At 50.3% G+C, this 21319-nt stretch overlaps 1 protein-coding gene across 9 annotated transcripts in view; it reads right to left on the reverse strand.

The window, feature by feature from the left end:
* Positions 1-21319, reverse strand: part of FMNL2 (formin like 2) — a 122773-nt gene that overhangs the window by 15635 nt on the left and 85819 nt on the right. For all 9 annotated transcript variants that reach the window (XM_027656197.1, XM_027656202.1, XM_027656201.1 and 6 more), the window contains exons 7-14: positions 17605-17713; positions 16451-16527; positions 14010-14103; positions 6912-6986; positions 4165-4275; positions 2891-3040; positions 1762-1863; positions 364-661 (exon numbers count right to left, since the gene is read on the reverse strand). In XM_027656197.1, the coding sequence (XP_027511998.1) occupies positions 364-661; positions 1762-1863; positions 2891-3040; positions 4165-4275; positions 6912-6986; positions 14010-14103; positions 16451-16527; positions 17605-17713 (1016 nt within the window). The remainder of the gene's footprint in view (positions 1-363; positions 662-1761; positions 1864-2890; positions 3041-4164; positions 4276-6911; positions 6987-14009; positions 14104-16450; positions 16528-17604; positions 17714-21319) is intronic.

Raw genomic sequence — 21319 nt, forward strand, 5'->3', positions numbered from 1 at the left:
CCTGTCCAACAGCCCCTTATCCCCCCACACATCCCTGTCCAACAGCCGCTTATCCCCCACACATCCCTGTCCAACAGTCCCTCATCCCCCCACACATCCCTGTCCAACAGCCCCTCATCCTCCCACACATCCATGTCCAACAGCCCCTTATCCATCCACACATCCCATCTCCAACATCCCATCATCCCTCCATCCACCCTCTCCACCCTCCACTGGCCCAAGCACTGGTTGGACCCTTCACTGAAGTCCTTTGGTGCATCAGCACAGCAGGAACCCCCCTACTGAAGATGGTTCCACCTCTTCCATCCCCTGAAGGGCTCAGAACTGGATCCCACAGCCACTGGATGCCCCACAGCTCCTCACCTGCCTCAGGAGTCCCTGCCATGGCAGGTAGGGGTGGTGGAGGTGGTGGCAATGGCACTGAGGATGCAGCTCCAGGCGTCCCTGACACCTCTGACCCTGCTGGCACCATCCCAGAGGCCAGAGCCACGGGAAGGATGGAGATGTCCCCATCCCCTTTCTTCTGGATCTTGATGGTCCCCTGCTTCTCCAGCTCGTGGATCTTCTTCTCCAGCGTGGACTGGCGTTGGATGGCTTCTTCCTTCTCCTTCACCATCTTCCTCAAGGTGTGAACTTGGGTATTGGCATCTTTATAGATCTCCTGGAACAACACAGAAACACGGAATTTGCACTCAGAATTCCAACTGCAGGATCAGAACAGCCTGACCCTGAATGTCACTGACGCTGAGCTCTGACCAAACCACATCTCCACTTGGTGTGTTCCCAGGGAGCCACCAAGGCTGTGCCGAGTCCTGGCAGAAACCTCCCCCTGTGGACACCAACACCTGGGGGTGCAGAACCTCTCAGCACCTCCTTCTCATGCTGCCTCTCCTTTCTTGTGCTGCTCTTTGGCCCCTCAGGACAAGGAGGACACGGAGGGGCTGGAGCGTGTCCAGGGGTGGGAACGGAGCTGGGGAAGGGGCTGGAGCAGCCGGAGGGGTTGAGGGAGCTGGGGGGGGCTCAGCCTGGAGAAAAGGAGGCTCAGGGGGGACCTTCTGGCTCTGCAACTCCCTGACAGGAGGGGGGAGTGGGGGGGGGGGGGGGGGGGGGTTGGGCTCTGCTCCCAGGGAACAAGGGACAGGAGGAGAGGGAACGGCCTCAGGCTGTGCCAGGGGAAGGTCAGGTTGGACATCAGGAGGAATTTCCTCCTGGAAAGGGTGGTCAGGCCTTGGCAGGGGCTGCCCAGGGCAGGGGTGGAGTCTCCATCCCTGGAGGGATTTCAAAGCCCTGTGGATGTGGCACTTGGGGACAGGGGACAGTGGTGGCCTTGGCAGTGCTGGGGGATGGCTGGACTTGATCTTGGAGGGCTTTTCCAACCTAAAGGATTCTGCAATTCCATGGCCTGCGAGCAGACAAAGGGAAGCATCAGCACAGCTCCTGCTCTAGAGAGGAGGCTGTACCTGCACATACCCAGGGCAGACCCCCAGAAGGAACCCCAGAACCCTCCACCCTTTGGGACCTCCAAAAACCCCAAATGGAAACACTCCAGCCCTAAGCAATAAGATGCCTTTTTCTCACTCCCTCATTTGCTGCCACGCTCGCAGTTCCAGGTCCTTTGGAGTGCACACTAAAGGAATTCCACCTCAAATCTGTCCCAGGTTCAAATTTGGCAGCCAACAGAAATCACTGCCCCAGACCCATCACCTCCCCCAGCCCAGGAGCTCCCTGGAATCCAGGTAGAGCCTCCCCCATCCCACTCACCCGGATCACGTCCAGTTCTTTGTTCCTTTGCATAAGTTGCTTTTCCAGTTCCACAATCTTGGCCATGGCCTCGTTCTCCGTATCCTGGAGTTTTTCAGATAACTGTCAATCCAAAGAGGAGTAGATTAATTAAGTGGAAAACTAGTTTTATCCACCAAAACATCAGGACACTTGTTGGAGCAGTGGGACATGGTTATTACAGATATTCAATCAAACCCTTTTTATTTGGAAATAAAAAGGGTTCCTGCCTGAGATGAGGGACATCAACTGAAGTTTCCTGTGATGAGTGTCACCCCTCAGCCATGACCAGCAGATGCCTGGTTGGACCATAACTATGGACCTGTCCAGACAAGAAAGTCTATCCTGCCATAAAGCTCTTAAAACGTAATTACTTTATTCCTCCCTGGGAGGGTGGGGAGGCCCTGGCACAGGTTGCCCAGAGAAGCTGTGGTTGTCTCTGGATCCCTGGAAGTGTCCAAGGCCAGGTTGGAGCAACCTGGGCTAGTGGAAGGTGTCCCTGCCCATGGTAGGGCGTGGAACTGGATGACCTTTAAGGTCCCTTTCCACCCAAACCATGATTCTGTGACACCTCAGAGGGGCAAAGTGTTTAAAACTGTATTTATTCTGAGTAATACAGGAGTGGTGAGAGAATGGAGATCATTTGATGGCTTTTTTAAAGTCTGGAAAACCACTTTTTTATTATTTTCAAAAAGTCAAGCCACATGTTCTGGATTGAAGGAAGTGACCCCAAGGTTTGGGAGAGCAAAGTGTGAGCAGATACTGATCTGAGCAAACCCTGAGGGTCCCCACGACACTATTTTTCAGCCCCTTCCCTCCTGAGCCCAGCAATGGGCTCAGCCAGGAGGGTTTTCTGCTCTGTTTAGGTCCTGCCCTGCTGAGGAATTGGGAATTTCTATGTAAATCAGCATTCTCAGCTCCTGAGACAATTCCTGTGCCAAGTGACTCCACCTGGAACAACCAACATCCGATCATCCCCCAATCCAGAGGCACAGCAGTCCCAGGGTTTTTCCAACCTCACTCCAAAGGCTGTGGCCCTGCACTGCCTGTGCTCCCACCTCCCAGAACACCCCTCTGAGCTGAGACCAAGGTGCCCAGGTGTGGTACTAACGTGAGAAATGTTCTCTTCCAGTTCCTCCACCCTCTCCAGGGCCGCATTCTTGGTTTCGGCGTCTTCCAGCAAAGCTCCCACGTCAAACACGTTGTCCAGGTAGGCCTGGATCTGCACCTGGAGCTTGTCACTCTCTGTGTGCTTCAGCTTCTGCAAAGCCAAGGGGACAAAGGTGGCACTAGGAATTGGCAGCAGGCTGGGAGGGCAGGGGGAGCTTGGGACACCTCCACCACCCAGGAAGACACGTGGGATTTGAATGTTATCTGGGGTCATAAGTGATAAACAGTCGTTTTTTGAAGACCAAACATGCAGAGCTTTCAAATGAAGCCAAGCATCGCCTTATCTTCTGTTCTAGAGGACATTATGGCTTTCCTGCCCATGGCAGGGGGTTGGAACTGGATGATCTTTAAGGTCTTCCAACCCAAACAATTCTGGCATTCCATGATTTCTTCCATGGTTTCTTGGCAAGGCTCTGCCTGGTCCCCAAGGACTGCAGGGCTTGTGCCACCCCCAGAGCCCAAACACACGTGTGGTGGGTGCTGCCACGTCCAAATACATCTTGCAGACCCCAAAATCCCTCCCTTTTGAGTAGAAATCAGCAGGGACAAGTCAACACAGGCACTGTTTTCCTGGGTGTGTTCCCAAGGGCAGGGACAGGGAGAAAAATGGTGCCCAGGGAAGTGTGGCTGCCCCTGGATCCCTGGAAGTGTCCAAGGCCACACTGGACAGGCCTTGGAGCAACCTGGGCTAGTGGAAGGTGTCCCTGCCCAGGGCAGGGGTAGAATAGGATGGGTTTTAAAAGGTCCCTTCCCACCCAAACCAGCCTGTGATTCTGTGAAAAACAGATAAAAGGAAACAAAAGCAGCTTCCTTCTGAGACCCAGCATTTCCCACAGGACACCAGAGCCCGTCTGGCTGCCAGGGAAAACCCAAAGGAGAGATTTTCCACCCCTGGAGATGGAAGGAGCCCTGGCAGCACCTGAGCCAGGGCCAACCTGAGGCCAGCAGCCCTGAGGGACGTGGCAGGGCGAGGGTGACTGTGGTTCATCCTCCCTTTGTTATAAGCAGAGCTCCACATTTAGCTCCAGGCTGTAATTCCAGTTGGCTGCAGCCCAATTCCCTCCCTCCGGGACGCTCCAGCCACAGCCCCCCCCTGGAGCAGCCAGGACACGGCCTTGGGAGCAGGGACTGTGGGACAACAGCTCTGGGGTGAGGGGTTGGGGGGGGTTCAGGGCTGGGGATCCGTTGGAGGGGGCAGATCCGGGTTGGACTCACATCCAGGTACTCGTCCAGGCCCAGCTTGGTGAACTCGTACTGCAGGTGCACTCGGAAGTTCATGTCCTCCACGGAGTGCACCACGATGTTGATGAACTGCATGCAGGCCACCTGCAAGGACAACACAGAGTGACCCCCAGCTGGCCCCACAGCCCCACATCGGGGTTGGAACAGGTTTTCCAGGACCAGGATCAGAGCGGGATCTCCAGGGCCGGACACGGCCACGACCACGTTTCCTTGTGGTTACTCTGAGGGGAAAACCATGAGCTGCTGTTCTGAAAGGGTTTTATTTCCAAGGCAGTGCTTGGATTTTGTCTGCTGGGATGAAGGGAAACATGAGTTCCAGGAATTGAGTCATGTCTCCAGGCCCACCTTCCCGGTGAGCGGGAACGCTGCCCCTGCCAGCTCCCAGGGCCAGAGCAGACATCACACGAGCTCTAAAGAAAACAATGTTGTTCCTCAAACTGCCTGGAAAAGTGAGATTAATGTGAGGACTGGAACCCCCAGTTCAGGAAACGGGACTCGTACAAAAGGTGCTTTGTTGGGTGCCCAAAGCATGTTCCCAAAGCTGTGGGTTGAGGATCAGATCACTGGAATTGGCATCCACACACATCCCAAGGAAAGCAACGGTTCTTCCTCTCCAAAAAAACCTGTGGAGCGGAAAGAATTGGGGTAGAAACCCCAGAAAGTTTGTCCTTCCCCAGAATGTAAGGCCAGGCCTCGTCCTGCTCTGCACAGGCACCCCCAGCCCTCTCCCAGCTCCCTGGGGATCATCTGTCACCCTCTGAGCTGCCCCAAGACAGCGTTTGCCTCATCCTTGCTGGGTTTCTCAAGGACATAACCCCATCCCGTGAGCAATGCTGCAACAGGGATAATTCCAGCTTCCCAACAGCCACTGGGACACCTCCTGGATCTCCAGAAGGAATCTGAGGTGGCAGAAATCGAAATGACCTGAAAAGCCTCCAGGAGACCCCACAGCTCTGGGGCATTTGGTGGGAAGAAAGAAGTGAAGGCACTCACTGGATGACCAGTTTGGTACTGGAACTTGGCCAGTTCCCTGTGATCTGTTCCAGGCCCACAGGATAAACTCAAGGGGGCAGATCTGCCCCGTGATCCCAGGGCTGGTCGGGGTGTCCTAAGCTGCTCCTTCCAGCTGCAGCTCCCAGAAATCACTGGGATGCCATAAAACCTTCCCAGCCAAACCTTCCTAGCTTTGGAGGAACTGGGACCACAAGGACACTACAAAGGTCACTCAACAGCTCCACCTTCCCTGGTAGGCCCAGACCAGCTTTGACCACTCTGTGTTCCAAAATCACTTCAATAAGGTTGTGAGACTGGTAAGAGGGACAAAACCAAGGAACAGAGGAAGGAGGACGGTCTAAAAACTCATCCAGGAGCTCCTGGAATGGACCATCCGCAGCCTTTGGTGTGTCCCCATCTCCTACAGGAACAACCCCATCCATGCTCCTGAAAACCTAAATCCAGGTTCCAATCCATGCTCCTGGAAACCCAAATCCAGGTTCCAATCCATGCTCCTGGAAACCTAAGCTGAGGTTTCAAGCCTTTTCAGGGAGGTAGCTCAGGCCGCTTCACTCCCACTCCCCAAATTCCATCATCCCTCCCAGTGAGCATGGAAAAAAATGACTGAGAGTTGGGATTTGAGGACTGAGAAATCTTTCTGTCATATTACAGACTAAATACTCCATGTTTTCTGTGCCTACCAACCTGTCCTTGCAGGGACACTGATGCAGGAATAAGGAACAAATCCAATGCAACACGGCAGAGCTACTGAGAGCAGCTGTTAATTGTAGTTAAAATGCAGGGATCACTGTGATTTTCTCTTTTTCTTTTTAAACCCAAGAAATTTGCCATCCTGGCTCACTCACACCACCTCCTTTTTATCCTGCTGTCCCTCTGGAAGCCACTGCCATGGAGCATTCAAAGCCTGGAGGAAATATCCCAGCGGGTGCTTTGACACCTAATTCTTGGCAGAAAAAGATCTTTAACACAAAGCTCGGCACAGAAATGGTTTCAAGCGTCACAGATGGTTCACAGAGGCCTCAGAAAACCAGCTGGGGTGGGAATTCCTCCTGCTCTGCTCCCACTTCGCGCCGGGCCCACACGGGATCCAAGCCCTGAGCAGGAGCAGAGCAAGGGAGATTTTCCCTAATTAAATATATAAGGCTTTAATTTCTCCCATTTCTCACAAAAGTATAGAGTTAAAAAAACAGATATAGAGGTATTTTTGGTAGCAGACACATCCTCACTGCCACAGCCTCCCACGTGATGCCAACGTGCTGGTGCCTGTGCCAGCCAGAGCTTCCCCTCTCCCTGTTTCCTCTTTGTGCTCCAGGGGAAGTGGGTTTGGTGAAAAAGTCATGCAGATGCATGCTGAGGAACCAAAAGTGGTGCAAGCCACTGCTATATTTATCAGCAGATAAGGACAGGCAGCAGCTGGAGAGAGTCTCTCCCACACTTCCCTGTCTGGGGCTCCCAGGATTTTGGCACAGGGACAGAACTGGATGTTGCAGAAGCCGCTGTGAAAGAGCACAAAGGGCCACTTCCCTCTTACCTTCACTGGGGCACAAGGCACTTCGGGAGGAAAAGTGAATGGGTAGCTAAAAATGAAAGGCATTTGGAACATAAATAATTGGGCTGTGGTGTTTTAGGCCCAGGATCAGGAGGCAGACACAGCTCAGGCACAGGAAACTCTGGAATGAGAGTTGCTGAGGGTCAATCCCACTCACCATGAAGTCTATGTTGTTGTCCTCGTTTCTGAAGTGCTCCATGAGCTTCTCAAAGCGTTGCTTCTCCCCACACACCTACAAAAAACAAGCACCACACCTTTGGTCAAGCACAGCTTGGGTAAAAAACCCAAAACCATTGAAAATGCAGATTTTCTGCTCGTTCAAAACCTCTTTGTCCAGGTTGAAAATATTCTTCGTCAAAAAAAGCAGCTGAACAATTCTCTGTCAACACCTGCAGTGCGAGTCTGAGGAGTCAGGTACAATTATTATATAGATACAATCATAAAATAGTTCTTTGTGGGTCTTTTCCCCTCACAAATTTCATCATTCTGAGTGTAAGAGTTGCACCAGGCCACGCCACAGGGAAGGCTCAGCCTCTCTCCTGGCTCTTCACTGTAATATCATGTAATTAGGAAGAAAAGCAAATTACAGGGAAGACAAAGGGAAAATTATCCCTGGCTAAACAAGGAGTGAAAATACATCAGTGTAACAATCAGGGTTGCAGAGCTGTAGCATGGGTTGTTGGCAGGAAACAAAAGCAATCTGGGGGAGAAAGAAGATCTAAGATAAAAAAGCTCTCAGGATATTGCTGAAATCTCAATATTCCCAGTAGCTTCTCTGGCTCAGTCCTGCTTCCCTCAGCACACAAATGATCTGCAATAATCCCCAAAAAGCCACAAAAGAGTAAATAAGTTTGGGAAAGACACTTCCCATCCCTGTAAGTGTTTGAGGAGCACCCTGGTTTAACGGCAGAAGGTTTAAGCTTCCCTGTTTCCAGAGGGACAGAAGCAGCTCTGAAAGAAGCTGTTTTCACCTTAAAGGTCCTGGAAAAACAGATTCCAGTCATCTGGAGGACTGAGAAGCAGAAGGGTGAGCCCTTGGCTTGCTGAAGTTGCATTTCAGTGTCTCCAGCTGAACCTTGAAGCCTCACCAGGTAAAATAAACCCTCAAACAACAAAGCATGAACCTCACCAAAAACAAATTACACTTGTTGCTCAAGCAAATGATCCTGATTTTAAACCCAAAGGACTCATCTCTCTCTGTAGGCCACAGCATGAAAGTGAAGCATTAAACACTTTTCCATGGGCTGCTCCACTAAAACCCAAAAAACCCCCACATTAAGGTCTAAAATAGAGCAAACCAGACCCACTCTGGGATGGAGGAATACTTTGGTGAAACACAAATGACCTGTCTGATGGGATCCCAGGAAAAGGCTGGGGGAGTTTGGAGAGCACCATCCTCCTGGTTGTGAATCTCCAGTCTAATCCCAGGCTTTCCTTCAGGAGCAATCCTTGGAAAGCCTCCCTGCAGCATCAGGAATGGCCTTGCTGGGAGATCAAAGCCCAAACCCCCCCCACACCTCACTGATGGTCAGAGCAGCTCCAAGCAAAACCCAGGGCAAGGGATGTGGCCGAGTTTCAGGAAGCCCCTGGCAGTGCAGGGATCAAAGGCAGCAGCTGTCCCATGGGATCATTGGATTTGGGAGGCCTGGGCTGGGCTGGATCCAACCCCTGCTCCAAGCAAATCCCAGGAATCCTCTCCTTCATCACTCTTTAATTGCTCTGTGTTATATCCCACACAGTTTTTTCCCTGCTGGAGCAACCTGGGCTAGTGGAAGGTGTCCCTGGCCACGGCAGGGGGTGGAATGGGGTGGGATTAAAGGTCCCTTCCAACCCAAACCAGTCTGGGATTCCACGATTTCTCTTGTACCCACGTCACAAAAAATGGAACCGATTTAACCAAAACCCTGGACTGTGGAACCAAACAGAACAATGGTGCATATGATCCCTCACCAGTAAAGCCAGAAGGACTGATTTCTGGGAAATCTAATGCAAACCATTCCACAGGGATGAGGAAAAGCTGACACAAACAACTCGGAGCCATTTAGGGCTGACTAATTAAACCGGGAGCAACCCAGAGTGCCCTGGCAGAGCAGATCCCGGGCTGGAGCAGCCCTGGCTGGCTGGGATACAGCAGCTGAGGAAGAGGAAAAGCAACAACCACCTGTGGCTTTCGGTGGCTGCTCCCAGATAGTTGAGATGAGTCAGGGCTGGGCCGTGTGTGTTTGAGGAGGCAGCAGAACTGACTTTCACGAAATGATATAATTTATCCTGGAAGATTAAAGAGAGTGAAACCGGAGCTGGAGCCTCCAGCCTGAAGACTGGCCCAAAGCCAAGGAGAATGCTGAAATCAAATCCCACCACATAAAACCATATGTTGCCATTTCTATTGGAATAAATTCCCGAGGCCTGTCATTTGGAAGCACGGCTGGGCCGAGGAGAGGCAGAGCTTTCTTTTATTGGCTTTATTCTGTGTAAGAAGCAAGATTAAACGAGTTACCACAGCTATAAAAACCCTCTGTCTCTGCTTAGGCTGTGAAAAAGCCCACTTTAGGTCCCATTAAGCCCACGTCATTCTGGAAGAACAATGTGGCTTTATGGAAAACCACCCACGGAGGGTCCTTTCTCTGGGTGCTAACGAAGGAAATCCAGCACGGATCCATTACAAAGCCACGACACAATCCCATCAGGAAGCAAAAGGATCTGTTATGAAAAATTTCGTGAGGATTGCACCCATATCCACCTGGCAGTGGTCACACAGTTCCCATCCAGACCACCCAAGAGCAAAGCTCAACCACGACGACCCTCGCGCTGTTCCCGCTCTCGGGGCCGGATCACTGGAAGATGCTCCAGAATCATGGAATGGTTTGAGGGGGAAAGGACCTTAAAGCCCATCTCATTCCAATGGGCAGGGACACCTTCCACTATCCTAATCTGCTCCAAGCCCCATCCAACCTGGCCTTGGACACTTCCAAGGATCCAGGGGAGTCCACAACCCCTCTGGGTACCTCAAACGGCAACCTAGGCAGGGAGCAGCAGACAAGGGGATTTGGGAAAACTGAAGATGTTCTCAGGTGCAGTGTCAGGCAGAAGGTGAAACCCCAGGCTGGTGGAAGCAATCCATCACCCTCCCACCTCAGACACTCATCTCACACCACCAGCTCAGTTTGCTGGAGAATGGAGCTCATAACTGAACATCACCACCGGGAGAGCCAGCGTGTTCCATATGGAGAGGGCAGTGAATCCAGGCAGGATTTCTGACACAGCTGCCAGACTATGAACTCCTCCACATCTGGAGGACTGTCCTGGTACAAGGGGGAATGGCCTTAAGCTGAAGGAAGGTAGGATTAGATGGGATGTTGGGAAGGAATTCCTGGCTGGGAGGGTGGCACAGGTTGCCCAGAGAAGCTGTGGCTGCCCCTGGATCCCTGGAAGTGTCCAAGGCCAGGCTGGACAGAGCTTAGAGCAACCTGGGAGAGTAGAAGGTGTCCCTGCCCATGGCAGGGGTGGGATGGGATGAGTTTTAAGGTCCTTTCCAATCAGGAAACACCTGCTGGTCCCAAACTCCAGGCAGAAAATGAAACCCTCTGGTTGCAGTTCCCTCGAGGTGAACTCAGCACCTCAAGGCAGGAAAACCACCCTCTGATGGAGCAAATTTAAAACACCTGAACTACAGGAGAGGCTTTGCAATACAAGACACGTTCTGTCAGTGCCAGTGTTAAAATGACCCCCCCCAAAGGCTGTTTTAAGCTTCTCCTCCTCCTTCAGTAACTCCTGGAGTTCTCCAGGAGCGAGAGGTAGAGCAAACACAGAGCGTGAGGACAAGCCCAGCCCATACAGGGTGTGCTGTCACACACAGCAGCCCAAAAATCCCTGGGAGCCTTTGTGCTCCCTTCTCCTGTCTGTGCCCCTTTGTCCAGCAGCACAATGCTGGCTTTCTGTCCCCCACAAGAGCCCAGTGTGAGCAGCAGCTCCCACCGCCGGCCCACGACTCTCCACAGGGACACTTTGTTTGCCCTCCCTGTGCTGACATTCCTGCACTTTGCTGGAGAACAAAAAAATCCGTTTTCCTGTTAAGTTTCTGGTCAAGCAAACAGTTATTTAATACTTGCTAGGTTAAAATACCTTTTTTACTTCTCCACAGCAGGGTTAAGTCACTCTCAAAAGCCAACAAACAACAACTGCATTTACATTTTTCAGCACTTTGCAAACAGCTTCTTCCAGCACGGGTTATTCTGCTGGTCCACCAGGATAACTCAGAAGTGCTGTTTGCAGTGCTGCCATTCATTATTCCAGCAGGGAGATCTGACTCTGGATTAAGCCCTGTGGAAAGCAAGGGCTGAACAATCTTGGCTCCCTTCGGTGTCATGGAAGCTGATGGAGGGGTGTGATGGGGTTTGTGTGCAGGGCCCCCACCTTCCAGCTCCCTGCCCAATTCTCAAGCATCCAAACACCTCTGAGGGCTCAGAATTCATGGCCATAACCAGGTGATGTGTGAGAGGATTGAGATTCTCCTCACCTGTCAGGGATTCAAGAGCAGCAAATGCCCAGAGAAGTTGGGGCTGTGCCATCCCTGGAAGTGTCCAGGTTGCTCCAAGCCCTGTCCAGCCTGGCCTTGGACACTTCCAGGGATCCAGGGGCAGCCACAGCCTCTCTGGGCAACCTGGGCCAGGGCCTCCCCACCCTCACAGGGAGGAAATTCTTCAAGATATCCAAGCTAAATCTCCCCTCTTCCAGTTTGACCCCATTCCCTGTGTCCTGCCACTGCAGTTCCTGATGACCATCCCTCTCTGTATTCCTTGGGGGCCCTTCAGATACCAGAAGGGGCTCTGAGGTCTCCATTTTCAACTGAAAAATCTCCCTTGACAAGAACCAAACCCTGCCCTCATTTCCATCAGAGCAAAGCTCAAAGCCTGATGAACCATCTGATGTTCACCCCCATGGAAACGAGAGCAGAACTTGGTGCTCAACATCCTGTTTTCCCTCCTGACTTTATTAGATTTCATTAGGCAGGAGTTCAAGCTTCCTTTTGAAGTTGTTTCATGGCAAAGAGATGGAGTGGCAGAGATCTAATTCAATAAGTCAAATCTGCCCTAAATATGCATGAAAGAACCGTGGCAGCCCTGAACTGCAGAGCTACAGCAGCCACACAAAGATTAGGGAGCTCACAGCAATTTGAATTGGATGTGCAGGGCTGGAAAGCCAAGCCTGGGTACTTGACTTGTCAGCAACTCGAGGGGTTTATAAAATAAAAGTGAAAACTTGAAACCATTCCTGAAAACTTGCCCAGGAGGAAGGTGGAAAACAACAGCACAGAGCAAGAAATAAGCAGCATAACTGGGTAAAAAGAGCAGCTAAATGCAGAACTGAGGAATGAAAGAGCATCCAAATGTAGAATTGAGAAAGAGAAGAGCATCTAAATGTAGAATTGAGAAAGAGAAGAGCATCTAAATGTAGAATTGAGAAAGAGAAGAGCATCTAAATGTAGAATTGAGAAAGAGAAGAACATCTAAATGTAGAATTGAGAAAGAGAAGAGCATCTAAATGTAGAATTGAGAAAGAGAAGAGCATCCAAATGCAGAACTGAGGAAGGTAAATCCCCTCCCTGACCTCACTTAACCTGCAACACCCGACAGTTCCACCATCACTTGCTCAAACCCCAAAGGAATGGAATAAATAACTAATTCCACACAAATTGAATGGGTTCCATGGGAATATTTGTGTCAGCAGGAGATGACAGAGCACCTGGAAGGACATGAAGGAGCAAAACCTTGACTGGGGATGTCAGGAAGGTAAGAAAGCACCTGGGGTTTCCACACCCTTCCCTGGGAGGTGTCCAATGAGCCTCAGACCATCCCAACCAGTGGGATTTGGCTGCAGCCACTATTTATCCCCAATCCCTCCCTGTTGAGCCCAATTTCTTCCATAACAGAGCAGGAAAACCCAGGAGAATTTAACCCTGGACTAACAACGTTGTAATCTGCACATTTACAGAGTTTTTTCCCCACTCAAAGCCCTTCTCTCAAATTGTTCTTCACAACAATCCCACTGCATTTGCCTCCTGATCCCTTGGGTTCCCAAAGGTGCAAACAAAGACATGACACGACACAGACAAACCAAGGGAAGACCCAAAGCATAATTCCCAGTTTTTGCCTGCACTGAAGGCCCCCAGACCTTTCCCCAATTCCCATTTTCTGAGTGTCCCTCCCAATGGTGTCACCCCAGCCAGGCTCTCTCCATGGTCACACACTTCCAACCCAACTTCCACTTCCCAGCAGTGCTGTTCCCATTCCCTCTGTCCTCAGGACAACCTTCCCACACCCAGGACAGGCCTGGACTTGCACAGAGCTGAGCTTTCCACAACAGGTCCACGCTGGAGGTCGCTCAGACCTTTTGCTCTGGATGATGTTGAGCACCTCCAAAATTCCATCATTTATCTACAACAAACAAACCCTTCCGAGGTCAGAAATTATTCCCCAAACACAAAACATCAAAAAATTACCAACTTGGCTCCTGGATCATCTGCATTAATCCACTTACAGCTTCAAGGAAACACATCCTGTGTCCAGTTGGGACTCATCAAATCCAACAATTCTGGAGCTGGGAATTTATTCAGTTTTAATTTGATATTAACCCCACACATACAGCCAATATGCAAAGGAAATTAAGACAGCAGCTTTCTAGGACTTGCTTACCCTACCAGTGCTTCCAAACCTTCACACAATATTCCTAAATCCTTTTAATCACTGTGTGCAAACTGGAAAATACACCTATAAATGACACCTGAGCCAAGTGGAATTCTTGGATGAATTCCAGCAGTCACTGTGACTGACAGAGACCTGATTCTGTAATTTCTACACAGACAAAATTCCCACTGAGGGTAAATCCTGGAACTTTGTGTTTCAAGGGCCTGTGGAAATGGCTTTGGAAACGGGAGATCTAACCCAGCATTCCTGGTTGTTCCAGAGACAGAGCAACTGGAGTCAAGCTTTCAAAATGTCCCAAAACCATGGGAACACCATTTGGCTGAGCAAAGGGAGCTCAAATTCCCAGCCTGGATTCACCCTATTGGAGTCACAGCTCTTTCCCACAGACACAAAAACTATGGAATGGTCACCATGGAGCTGCTTTGCACCTCCAAGGAAAGCCTGTAGTTCATGGAAAATCCTGACTCCAGAGAATTTAGCTGGTTGAGAAGGCTCCAGGCAATAATCAGAGAGGGAATAACACCCAAATTAAATGAGTTGGGCCAAGGTACCTCCTTGAAGTTATCAAAGGCCGACAGGATGATCTCGTGTCCCCCTCGGACGAGGCAAACGGCTGCCAAGAGTTCCAAGACGAGGGCCTTTGTCCTGTGGAGAGAGGAAAAGGTGGCACTCAGTGACCAGCACCTGCTTCCAAACCTGTGGGAGAATGTGGGAGATGGAGCTTCATCCCCTGTGCTTTTAATCCCCTTGAATCAATAAACCTGCCGAGCGTCCCTGATCCAGGGAATTCGGCCTCTCCCGGGATCATGCACTTCTCCCCCTGTTTAATGCTGCTCAAAACATGCAGGAATTGGAACCACAACTCAGAAACTCAAGCAAAGAGGTAGTTGCAGAACTCTGGGAAAGGCAGATCACCGGCAGCTCCTACTCCTGGAGAACTCCCCTGCACACACCTGGGGGAGGCAGATTCCCACATCCCAACTGGCCTCCTCTGATCCCACTTTTTAAGGGGAGTGCACATAATTCCAATCTGCATTTTTCCTGGTACAAATCTGAATCATTCTCTGTGTTATTCAGAGCCACACACACAGTTCACTGCAGGAACACAGGATGCCTCAGCACGTCCTTCTCCCTAGAAATCAGAAATCAATCTGCCACAGAGAGAAAACACCAGATCACTGAGAGAAAACCATGCAGCACACTGGGTGTTACCCTAAGGAAAATAATCCACAGTATTTCCTTACGGGATTCGTGGAAAGCAAAAGATTTCCTGGCCAGCTGAGCTCTGAGCAGAGTCAAACCATGCAGACACATAAAATTAGTCTCATGCCAAAGCAGAGTCTCAAACCAGATGTTACAGAACAAGAAATACCTTTTGGCTTTCAAAGGGTCAGGGTTATCTTTGGGAACCACATAAAATGTTCACTTCCCTAGGAAATTTTAAACGGGTCATGTTCAAGGCTTACTCATCCAGGGGGGTTCTGTCAGACAGGATCAAGGAGCTCTTGTATGGATCTTCAGGAATATCCCATCCCAGGGTGGGTTGTGAGGGGCTGAGGGGGTGGGGAGAGGGGATCTCTGGGATCAGAGGGATTCCCAGGTCTCTGGTGCTCCCCACACATCTGGGATGGGGACAAGGAGAGGACAGTTCCAGCTGTGTCTGTGGGATCCATTTGGGAAGAACCAGGAGATGGAGTCCCCCCAGTCCCCCTCCACCTGCTGCCCACTCAGCTTCACAGTGGGAATGGGATCAGCTCCACATCCCACTCCCAGAGCTACTGCTTCCCCTTGGCACATCTCACCCACCCTAAGCACTCAAACCTCTGCTTTCTTCAAACCAAACACAGATTGGGGTTTTGAACAGCACTAACATCCAGTTTTGTCCTCAGATTATTTCAGTCATGCTTTAAAGCAACGTTTTTAGAAACAGAAATGGAAATAACCCCCTTGCTTCAAAACTGAAAACTGGGGTTGTCCCTCAACCACCTGATTTCCAGGCATAAAAGTGATAAAAATAATAAACTCATGTCCTTCCTATTTATCTGTGCATGTGTTTGCTGACTTAGGGCTGGATAAAAGAAAGGAAGGATGTCCCTATTTCCACCAGGACAAGGTTCATGCTCTGTCAGCCCAGAGCCTAAGCCAAGGCCCTGCAATCACACATAGATTTTTGTTTAGTCATCTCAGCCCCCAGTTTGACCTTTCCTTGGAAAAACGCCTGTGCCAGGTTTGGTTTTGTTAGACAAGGAAAGGCTGAGAACTCCAGGGTCTGCTGGAAGTGGCTGCTGGGATCACAGGTGTGGGAGAGGAGGGACAGGGATTCACAGCCAGCAGTTCCACTGTGGAATCACATTATGGCTGTGGCTGCACAGCAACCTGACCCAGGACAGGAATGGAACCTTCTCCCAAGGAAATTCAAACCTAAGGATCCTTGGATAACATTTCTGAGGAAGATCTTCCCTTTCTTCAGGAAAATCCCACGTTAAGCTGCTCATTATCAAGGGGGTTTCTCTGCACTGCAACAGAGCTGAGGGGCTTCAGCAGCTCAATCACAGAATCCCAGAATGGTTTGGTTGGAAGGGACATTAAGGATTATCTTGTTCCCACCCCCTGCCACGGGCAGGGACACCTTCCACCAGCCCAGGTTGCTCCAAGCCTCGTCCAACCTGGCCTTGGACATTTCCAGGGATCCAGGGGCAGCCACAGCTTCTCTGCCCAACCTGGGCCAGGGCCTCCCCACCCTCACAGGGACAAATTTCTCCCCAGTATCCAACCCAAATTCCCCCCCTGTCAGTTCAAAGCCATTATCAAAGTTGCAGAATCAGCAGTTCCTGAACCCACTGGAATCAGACAACAACCACTCATCTACCTGCACCACTATACACATTTAATTTGATTTGTGCACAAACACACCCTTTTGAAGGTGAAAACCCCTTCCCAAGTCCTCTTTACTTACCTGCTTGTCCAACTCTCCAAGAGCAAGAGCACCTACCTGGGGTTCTTGTTGTTCAGACTCAGGGCGATCTCGTTGACAGCGTGGGGGTGGGACATGACCATGTTGAATCCATACTGGGGCCAGAAGGGAAAGAAAGTCCAGCTTCAGTTCTGACACCCCACATTACTACCCAGGAACCCAACAAATCCCACCACTCTGACCAGACCCCCCTGGCAGTTTTTTAAGCCAAACAAAACCTCGTGGAGTTTATTGGTTAAACCGAAATATTTCATTCTCCCATCATTCCTAAAAAACTTCCAGCTCTGGATATTCCCTGATCCTACAATTCCCTGCCACTGGCAGTGTTGAAAATACTCCTTTTGGCCATGTCAGCCATTAAAAAGAGGTCTAAGAGTTGCTCCTACATTATTTCCAGCCCCTCTGCTTGTCCTTTTCTCCCTCCAGCCCCTTTTTAATTGTGACAGTCAAGTGCATGATTTACTCCCTAAAGAGGGCTTTGAAGTTCAGTTGTTGTCACTCTCCAAAAATGAAAACAGAATTCCTTTGGAAAATACTCCACTGGTTATTAGGATTGTGGCTGGTCTCCTTCCCAATCCCTGTAAATCCCAGGGAACTGGTACTCTCCCCAGGGCAGAGGGGGTTACAAATACCTCCTACACCCCTCAGGAACTCCTAAGAAAGGTGTTCCCTACAAGCTTCCCTTCTTTTAGCAAAAAAATCCCAAATCCTTGGGGCTCCCTGGACAAGCTGCACAATCCCTGTATCCCACTGGAAAGAAAAAAAAACCCTCAGGAAAATCAGGTTAGCTTTGGGTTAGTTGGTTCACTTCCAGTTGTCCCATTGCCCTGCCATAAACGCTTAGCAGGAAAACCAGGATTTTTCTATCTTCTGAAAAAAAATCTCCTGTTTTTAAGCATTAGGACTAAATGCTGAGACTAATTAGAACCTGATTGGCTGCAGGTTTAATTAGTTAGTGCCTAATAAGCACATCATGCACAGGTTCACCTGAGCCTTCCCACCTGCAATAAATCACCTGCCCAGGTAAATAAGAACTGTGTCCTGCTGCTTCCCATTTTAATAATGAGAATGTAAATATTTGCACTGGTTTCACCTTCCAAATTCACCCCTAACTTCTCCTCCTCCCTCCCAACACCGAAACAGTTCTGTGGTGCCCAAAGGGAATTAATTACCTGGTAGTTCATTATGGCCCTCAAGCACATGATGCAGACGTGAACATCGTCCTTTTTACTCACTAATCTGGAGTTTTTTAGCGTTCTCCGGCTCGGCAAGGTGTTGTACCTGCAGAGAGAAGCAGCTCTCATCAACCACAGGGCTGGTTTTAGGGGGTGAGAAGGAAGGAAGAGAAATATCCCTCCACTGGGTGAGAAGCAAGGTGTTTCTCAGGTATTATTTAACATTCATGGGAATAAAGCAGGAAAAGGGGCTGGGATGTTCACACAAAAAATGCAGATGTTTGGAGCTGCAGTGCCAGTGCAGGGGACAGTAAATATTCATAATAAAGACATGAACAAGTAATACCACACTGAATTACTGTGATTCACTACTCTCTGACACAAACACCTCCAAATTCCCTCCCTTCGAATGTCCAAACCAAGAGGAACGAGGGGATCGTAGAGCTCTGCTCATGGAGAGCCCACAACCCTCAGCCTTCAGCAACTCCTCCCCTTGGCTTTCATTTTCCAGCAGTGCCAAGATGAAAGAAATCCCAAAATTCAAAGCAGGATTCAATCAAAAGATTTCTTTCCCCCCCTCCCATAAATATGAATGAATAAATCAGCTCAGGGCACTGCAGGAGGATTTCAGGGCTCTGGGAAAGATTGACCCAGTTTTGGTTGAGAACAGAGGGTGGTTTCAGCTGAATTTTGGGGAGTGGATCCTGAGGAGGGGACCAGGATTGTGCCTTGGAGAACCAGGACAGGATGAGGACTGATGGCTCCAAGCTCCTTGGACTGGGGCTCTGCACCTGGAAACTCTGGCTGCTCCTGCTGGGAATGGGGCTGCCAAGGAGCTGCAGCCAGGACTGTCCCACCATCCTGCCTCCTTCCCCATGGATCAGCTCCCTGCCCACACAGACCCTGCACCCAGGGACTCCTTCACTTCCCAAATGTCCCTTCCTGGGACAAAAGAGGAGCAGAGCAGCCTTCAACTGGGAGTCTGAACTGGGAAGTGTGGAAGTGCTGCCAGTGCTGGCTGGAGAATGTGGAACCACACCACACCAGCCCATTTCAGACATTCATTTCTCCAAGTGAGAAAACACGGCAATAAAAGGATTTTGAAGTCATTTCTAGTCAGAGATTATCCCTACAATGACTTATCTCAGCTTTAAACCACTAAAGGCTGCAGACATTCTTTTCCTTCACATTTTAAATCAGCAGATTAATGAGATCTTAATCATGGAACTGATAGGAGAATAAACTTCCTCAGTGCACCAGAATTTCAGAATGCCTTTAGCCATCTGACAGTTAAGAAATGGGGGGAGTCTCCTTAAACTGATAAAAGATGATGATAAAGCCAGAATTTGGCATTTCCAGATCGGTCTCTTCCAACCCAAACTGTGGTTCCCCAAACAAAGCCTGGCACTGCAGAGGATTGTGGGCAACAGAAGGAAGGTCTGAGGTGAAGCCAACACTCCCTTCTTCCAGAGAGGTGGAAAAGCCCCACAGAAACCCAGCAGGGCTGCACAGATCCCATATGGCCCCACATGCCCCCAGCCAGGAAAGCTGCTGGTTTGGAGCCTGGAGATGTTCCCTGGGGGGATCCTCATGAGCAGCCAAACGGGCAAAGCCAGGGGCAGAGGTTGTGTTCTCCTCCCAAATCCCCAGATGACCTGGGGACTGTCCCAAGGCACAGCTCCATTCCCAAAAATCCCAAGGCAGTGACACTCAGAGCCCACAGGGCAGGTTGGAGGGGCCCACAGTGGGTCACCTGCACCAGCAGGGCCATCCCAGAGCACAGGGGTGTGCCCAGATTGTTCTGGGATATCTCCACTGAGGGAGACTCCAACCCTCTGTGGGCAACCTGTCACTTCACTGTTCCTCCTTGTGTTCAGGTGGAACTTCCTGGCATCAGTTTGTGCCCATTCCCTCTTCTACTGCCTGGTATCACCAAGCAGAGCCTGGCTCCAGCCCCTTGGCACATTTCCACTCCCACTTGTGTCAGTGTCCCACTGGGGTGAGACCCAGGCATGGAATCTGCCCTGAAGAGCAGATCCAATCCCTACATTTCCATCCCTTCCCTTCCCCAGATGCAAATCCCCTCACAGGGACCCGAGTGCCAAGAATTCACGAGGAGTTTTGCACAACAACAGAGCTGAGGCTGGAGATGCTCCCCCTGCATCAGTGGTGATCCCAACAATTCCCAGTGTTTCTGCTCCCTCCCCAGAGCAGGGCAGGCTGGTGGGAGCTCTGACACCTCCCTCCAGTCAAGGGAAGGGTGGCTGAGCTTCTCCTGCTTTTCCTTCATTCCTGGTTCCTGAACACTTGGCTGAGCCCAGCAGCTTGGATGACTCGTTGGGTTTGATTTCCTGTCTGCTGCAGGTCAAGGATTATGTCACCACGAGTATATTTATCCTGCTAATTCAACTCAGATGGTTCCTCTTTTTATTTCCTCGGCCCCTCCTTTAGAGGGGAACCATAAACCCTTTCTCCCAAAAAAAAAGCAGGGGCAGAAAAGCTGAGCATGTGGAAGCTCCTGTAGTGGATAATGGGTTCCTCCTGCCACTCTGGACCCTCTCACATGTGGGGAAGGAGCTACTCCATAGTTTTGGGACTTTTTGCTGCTGGAGGATGGGGGGAAAAATGCAAGATCCAGGATTTCCACAGCTAGGATTCTGCAGCCATGTGGGAAAAACAACAACCATTAAACCTGAGGCTAATCCTGTGCTGAAATACAGAGTTTTAGGGTTCTTTTCTCACCCACATCTAACAGAAGAACTTTGTGTTCAAGAATAACTCATTTATCATTTTGATTTCCGTAGGGACATGGAGCTGCTCCCAGGGCTGGAGCCCCTCTGCTCTGGAGCCAGGCTGGGAGAGCTGGGGGGGTTCTCCTGGACAAGAGAAGGATCCAGGGAGAGCTGAGAGCCCCTTTCAGGAAGTGTCCAAGGCCAGGTTGGATGGGGCTTGGAGCAACCTGGGCTAGTGGAAAGTGTCCCTGCCCATGGAATGAGATAGAACTTAAGGTCCCTTCCCACCCAACTCATTCTGGGATTCCATGACATGTGCCCAATCCAATGCAGATTTACAATGCACCACATTAATTCAAATTACAGCTGCTCTCTCCTCTCATTTTTACCTCATTTTCTCCTAAAAAAGCCCCTCATCTCTCCCCTGGCTCCCTGGAGAGCAGAGGGCAGCCCAGGATGGATCTCACCACCCCCCTGGCAGCTGGCCCAGCTCTCCATGGGCTGGGACTGCTGGTTTTCCTTGGGGTTGGGTGGTTTTTGGGTGACATTCCTGCAATTGGATTGGTGGTGGTTTGGAAACTGGAGGGATTTGTATTATCAATGTCCTCCTGACAGCAGGAAGTGGCTTTAAAGGAGGAAGGTTTTGGCACATCCCACAAATTTGGGGCTTCTCTGATCCCTCAGAGCTGATCACAAACATGCTCTGCTAAATGAGGAAATATCTGACCAAAAGGATGAGTTTCCCAGGCCCCTGAGCAGTGAAAGTGTTAATGGCAAAGCCCAAATTAAACAACTGTAGCACAGGAAGCCATGTCAAATTAAAGTCCAATTAGTGAAGGCACTCAAAACCCATCTATGGATTGAGCTCCCTGTGCCTGGATTGCCTGGATCCTTCTCTCCTCGTGGAGATTTTGAAGAACTGAAGTTTCTCACTTCAATCCACATTAAAAACTCCAGTATTTGACTGGGAAGAAAGGGAA

Source organism: Corapipo altera, unplaced genomic scaffold (genome assembly GCF_003945725.1).
Source record: "Corapipo altera isolate COAL_440 unplaced genomic scaffold, ASM394572v1 68, whole genome shotgun sequence".
Lineage (NCBI taxonomy): Eukaryota > Metazoa > Chordata > Aves > Passeriformes > Pipridae > Corapipo > Corapipo altera.